The sequence below is a fragment of the Erpetoichthys calabaricus genome, chromosome 17 (assembly GCF_900747795.2).
Source record: "Erpetoichthys calabaricus chromosome 17, fErpCal1.3, whole genome shotgun sequence".
Classification (NCBI taxonomy): domain Eukaryota; kingdom Metazoa; phylum Chordata; class Cladistia; order Polypteriformes; family Polypteridae; genus Erpetoichthys; species Erpetoichthys calabaricus.
Genome location: NC_041410.2, coordinates 33613627 through 33619687, shown reverse-complemented (window position 1 = coordinate 33619687; position 6061 = coordinate 33613627). Strand labels below are relative to the sequence as shown.

At 37.5% G+C, this 6061-nt stretch overlaps 1 protein-coding gene across 2 annotated transcripts; it reads right to left on the bottom strand.

Annotated features, from left to right (window-relative positions):
• Positions 1-458: 458 nt before the first annotated feature.
• On the bottom strand, positions 459-5566 carry LOC114668201 (apolipoprotein Eb-like). Of its 2 annotated transcripts, none has more exons than XM_028823860.2 (5): positions 5481-5566; positions 5062-5128; positions 4199-4352; positions 2585-2872; positions 459-1763 (listed from the first exon to the last, which is right to left on the bottom strand). In XM_028823860.2, the coding sequence occupies exons 2-5, from the start codon at positions 5102-5104 to the stop codon at positions 1421-1423; spliced, it is 828 nt and encodes a 275-aa protein (XP_028679693.2). In that variant the 5' UTR covers positions 5105-5128; positions 5481-5566; the 3' UTR covers positions 459-1420. The 2 variants fall into 2 exon arrangements, with proteins under 2 accessions (XP_028679693.2, XP_051776559.1); XM_051920599.1 differs by having other exon boundaries at positions 4199-4344; positions 5057-5128; positions 5481-5558.
• Positions 5567-6061: the final 495 nt, after the last annotated feature.

Genomic DNA, 6061 nt, shown 5'->3' with positions numbered 1-6061 from the left:
TTCATGTAAAGGCTCTCCGTTCTTGGTAGTGGTGGTGACATCACACACTTGAGAATTCTATGTAAAAAAAAGTTTAAACACTTTAAGTCATTAATTGTTGTAATCATTTCTCTATAATAATTTTTCATAAATGGTTAAGAGATTATCAGAAAACAAAAAGCAACGGTATCTTCAATCCTTCATGCCAAACCAGAAATTCTCCTTAAATGTCATCTTCTTCCTATCAGTGACATAAAGTGTATAACTTGTATGATTTCTTTGAGCTAAATAAATGATTTAAAAACTTAAATAAAATTATTGTCCAGCACATATGGTCATCTTAAACGAGTCAAGAGGCAAACCAAGTGGACTGAACTATAAAATGACATTTCTAAATGCAGCAGTTACAGTCATCAAAGTGGTGGCTTTTCAGTCCAATCACATACATAGTGTGTTCAAAGAAAGACAAGCAAGCACGATTTCAGCATAATCATTTTATTGACATTTTCCACACAGTTTAGCAATTAGGCAATGGGCTGCATTGTTTAAGCCACAGTACAGAAAATACAAAAATTGACAGGTCACTGAATGTACAGTACAGTAGCAAAAAGCATCTACAGCTGATTAGTCCGCAAATGGCGGGTGTGCTTTAGCAGACACAGTGGGCTGCATCATGTGGTCTGAATCGATATATGATTACTGGCGGTTTAGTCAGAATACACTGGACTTGGATTTTTTGACCTTCTTTCTCTGGAATATGCACTTGCTGAAATCTGGCATCCATAAAGTGAAGGGATTTTCCAAAGAATGCCATATTTGTTCAGCTGAACACATGATACACTAACGTTTTTCCAATCACGTTTATCACAATTAAACTAAGATATAAAATGCCACCCACTTGGTAGAAAGAAAAGAGTATGTGTTTGATTGTGGTCTTACCCACTGTAACCACACATCTCAATTTTTTTTTTTAAATTTAAAGAAAAGATTTTGCGTTCCGTAACAATAAATGGTTTTGCAAGGGGGAAATGTGCAACTGCTCTTGAGTCACTCCTGATTTTCTTTTTTTAATTCCATATGATTAAAGTGCTAATATTAATAATACCTGAGGCAAGTCTACATTTACATTTCATTCTAAGAACTCCCCTCCCCAAGTACCTGGCTATTTAATATTCAATACAAAAATATATAAGGAAGATCATAATGGTTAAGGCTAGAACTAAGTCCGTTTTGCTCACTGATTTTAAGCTAAAATTTTGCATTCCTTTTTGTCTTCTACTTAATCCAAACCTTTTTACCCTTCTAACGTAATCTGTTCAAGCAGAGCCATGTGCTCCTTACTAATACTAAAAAGAGACCAACAAGAGGCAGAAGGAGTGTTATCGAGTGCAGTATTATGACAGGGTTATTGCAACGTGCTCATTCTACGGGACCGTAGGACTTAATTGGTTTTAGGCTTGAGATTCTCAAGCATGGTGTCAAACTGTTGGCGCAGGTTATTGATGTAGGGCTCAAACCAGTTGCGCAGCTCCTCTGCTTTGTCCTGCATCAGGCCTTGTACCTCTTTAGCCTTCTGCTCGAAATCACTTTTGAATTCTGTGGCCTTGTCATTGAAACGTTCTCGGATGCTCTTCGCCTGGTCAGTGAAGATCTGGTGCAGGGAATCCAGCTTCTGTTGGGTTTTCTCCTTGATGTCACTGGTGTAGGGTTCAAATCGGTCACGCATGGCTTCCATGTTTTGGCTGGTTCTTGTACGGAGGTCCTCAGCATAGGTAGTGAACTTCCTAGAAGACATAGGATTAGATAACAAGTGTCAAAATATTGTTTCTGTCATTGTCACAAGTTTGTATTCTTATCACGTGTAAAGCTGAACTCTGAGCAGGGCATCACTGTAAAATTATCTCTGCAGGCTTGATCACAGATAATCAGTTCATATTTCAAGGACTGTGTAAGCCTTTCCAAGGAAAATTTAATTTCTATCCTTGATTTCACATGAAGAAAGAGTACAAAAAAACTATTCTAACATCACTGTTGGCCAGTTGAGGTCAAACCAGGTTTGAACGGCTGTCTAGTGATCTTCTTTAACTGTCTGTAAATTTTTCATTTTATGTGCAATTACAGTTGATTACTGGTTTCATGGTTACTCAGAATGAATTGTCATCTTTATATGCAATAAGTGTAACTAAGTACAAGACTCAGCAGAGCTATGCTATAGACGCTTTCTCATTTTACGCTATTTAATTTGAATTCTTATATGACAGGTTTTATTTTCTGATTTCATTTAGTTTTTCTCATTGGATTTTTACTTTAAATTCCAGTGACAAAGGCCCCACAATAGAGAATATGCAAAAATTAACTTTAAATTGTGTTTAATGTTTTGGAAGGCTACACCCATTATAAAAGGAATACAGGAAAAGTAAACACTTAAAAGATTTATATTCATCATAACATTCTTGTGCAAGCTTGCATAAAGTTTTATTTCTAAGTGGAGTATAAAACATATAAACTTTATTTTTCAAAGCCCAGAAGGCACTACAAGAAGAGCAACTTTGATTGCACTTCCTATTGAGGATTCAGAGAAGGAATGACCAAAAGGTTGGCTGACCTGCGCAGGTCTTCAGAATCTTTGTTCAGCTTCTTCTTCAGTTTGCGCATATATATATTCATCTTTGACTTCACCTCCTCCACGTTCTGGTCGACCATCAGACGGAGCTCCTCGCTGTACTGCACCACCTTGTTCTTGACGTCTGTCATGTCCAAGTGTAACTTGTCCTTCATTCCCACAATGTCATCCCCAAACTGTGATGCCATGCTCTGGGTGTAGGGAGCAATTTTGTTCTTGAGGTCATCTGTGTAGATGTTCAGTTCTGCCATAGTGTCTGTGATCAGTCCACTGTGATGAACATAAATTACAATTTATTCAATATTAAAAAAAAACACTTACAATCAACCCACATTTTCACTTATACTGTCTTGGGGAGATGGAGCCTGTCCAAGACAGAACCCAACCCTGGATAGCACACCATTTCAACATCAGGTGCACATTCGGACAGCGGGACATTTTAAATTGTTAGTGAATCCTGGAAACAATCCAAGCCAACATGGAGCAAAGGTGCAGACCCTGCATAGAGAATAATGGAGTTGGGAAATGAACAAGGGGGCCACAGTGCTAACCACGACAACAAAATATCTGTCAAGTGTCCTAGTGGTGTAAACAGCAAAATCTTGTCCATCCATTTGATTTTCTAACCCCTTATAGGGTCAGCCTGTCCCAGGAGAACTTCGCACAAAGCAAGGCAATTAACAGGACGACATGTAAGTTGATATTTACATGAATCCTGTATTAATATGCACATGCTTATCAATCAAAGATGTGTGTCTTTGGGCTCAGGAAAGAATATCTGGAGAAAACCCACTTAAAGTGCAAATTTTATATGAAATAAGTCATTAGGCAGAACACCAGGCCTCTTAAGGCATCTTGAAATGCCAGTTCACTTCCCATCTCTCACTCAATATAAACCAAAAAAGTCACACAATTCTTCAAATATTTCAACAAGAAAAAAACATTCTGCATCCATGTTCTTAAAAAAACCTTGGATGTGTTTACTAACATTATTATATAAAATACAAGCTCTTGCTGAACTGTGATTGGAAAATGCATTTGTCGCTGAGGTGGTCTTACCCGAGTAACCTCAGTCTCCTCTTATTTACACCATAGACTGTCAGCAAGTGTTTCCATTTCCTTCTTACTTGCCCAAGTTACTTAGTTCTGTGTCTCTTCAGTCAAACGCTGATGTGCCTTGACATTCTTTAATCTTTCAAGAAACCCTAGTTTCAGATGTTTTACTTTAATTGGTGCCCTGGAAGCATGCAGTATATTATATGCTATTCTTCCTGTAGATTGTATTTTTGTTTGTAAATCAGTGGGCAAATACATGTTCAATATATATTTTTAGAAACAATTTGGAGGGGTTCTGTGCGAACCAAGAATTCAAATGTAAATAATAAAGGGTTCAAAATAAATAAATAAATATTTCTTCTAAATTACACTTATTTTAAATTTTAACATACTTTTCTGTTTAGGAAGCAAATGAATAACATATGCAGACCATAATTAACAGATAGGGATTTGTCTATTAACCAAGAACAGGTGAATCATTAAAAACAGTGAAGTGTATTTATATTTAAACATAGCCAAGGCTAGCAGTCAGACACTTACTCCAGTTCTTTGCTCAGCTGGGAGCTCTTGATCTGCCCCACAACATCATCTGCACCAGTGCCAATTTTGGACACATATTGCCAGAAATTGTCCACACTTTCCTCCCACTTGGATTTTGGTTCATCACCCAAGGAAAGGAAACGAGCCTGCGACCCTGCAATAAATTAATGAAAAGAAACAGAAGAGTTAGGCAGAGGTCAGCTTATCTAGAACTCAACCTCGGCCGGCTCTAAGCCCCCAGCACCAGCGCATGGCTCCAGCGGTCTGTTCAATCCGATAGCTTTATTGAATTGTACCTCAAAACGCCGGAAATAAATTTGAACTGCATTAGAGTTAAATATAACCTTTCAAACAATCGAATAATCCTACTCAAGCAATTAGCTTCAGTCCTGAGAAAATGCAACCTTTATAAAAGTGTGTAGCCAAGAGTCGGTGACAACTTTTCCAAAGCGTTCACTCTAAATAAACGCCGTTTAAAGGTTACCTAAATAATGCAGTCATCTTTAACAAGAAACACTTACATTTAAATAAAACGGGAATCTGCTCCAATATAAAGATGATGTATAAATTCTGAATTACTATTCATTCTAAATTGTTTAATTACTTTCTTGTTTGCTTATTCATTCATTACAATCTGCAGGGTGACAGCTGTTTTTAAACTGAATTCATCCTTCGATATTTCAGACATTATTTTATTCTGTAACTGACGGCTCCGGAACGCACATACATCAAAAGTGTCGAACGTGACCTGTAGATAGATAGATAGATAGATAGATAGATAGATAGATAGATAGATAGATAGATAGATAGATAGATAGATAGATAGATAGATAGATAGATAGATAGATTCTTTAAAACCATACCTGCAATAAATGCAGTTGCCAAAATCACAGCAAGAAACTTCATCTTTTCACTTGGCACCAAAGCGACCTGCAAAATACATGACAAGAAGTTACATAAATTTACTTCATCGTCTATTCTATGCCAAAACAACTAAATCGGTTTGTTTTCCCACTGCTCATCTCTTGCGAGACTATATAAGCTCTAAATTAAGCACATCACTTTCCTAACTGACTCAGCGGTTTTGAGAATGCTATGTTTATGTCACTATCCCTACGGCAGTAAAAACATCAAAGGCAAAATGTTAAACACGTTGTCTTCAAATGTATTGTAAAATACGCATATATAGGTCAAATTGCTGAAATATATCAAAACACCGTTTCCTGAAAAATAAATACAAAAAGTTAAATCGGCCGCGCTCCTCCGGAGGTGTGCGTCTTACCCAGAGGTGTTGTGCTCTTCCAACTGTGTGACGAGACGCTCCTTCGGGTCCCGTTTTATATACCCGAGCTGCGGGATCATAAAGCACGAGGGTTGCTCGTGGCAACCTGCTAGCCTCTCCTCCACGGGGTCTGCGGAGGACGAAGTTCCTCCAATTAAAAACATTGCCAACTCTGTTATGAAGTGATGTAATTGCACACTTCTAAACAGAGCGGATGTGGAGGTCAAGTGCATGAGTGCACAACATCACATCTTCAGAAAATTTAATCTTCATAGTGTTAGCATCTATAATACAATGTGTAACCAGATCTCTGGATGAATAAATTCGGACCTTAAAGTCGAATTTTGAAACGTTTGAATCATCGCATTCGTATTATGTTGCACATTCAGATTGAACAGAACACACACATACGAGGGACGTAAAATAAGTTTCCTCGCTTTTTTTATTCCATTTATTAAGAATTTCAACAAACAAATTACATCACTTTTCTACATAGTCACCTTCGTTTGCTATGCAATTTTCCCAGCGTCGTATACAAACCTTTTAATGCCCAATTAGCCTACTACTCCTCCCGCCTTCAC

Bases quoted from the DNA above. Each gene is read 5' to 3' on its own strand.
- LOC114668201 (XM_028823860.2), bottom strand. From the start codon at position 5,104: ATGAAGTTTCTTGCTGTGATTTTGGCAACTGCATTTATTGCAG. The intron at 4,353-5,061 runs GTATGGTTTTAA...AATTTATTGCAG, and splicing joins GGCAACTGCATTTATTGCAG to GGTCGCAGGCTCGTTTCCTT. The intron at 2,873-4,198 runs GTAAGTGTCTGA...TGTTCATCACAG, and splicing joins CAGCTGAGCAAAGAACTGGA to TGGACTGATCACAGACACTA.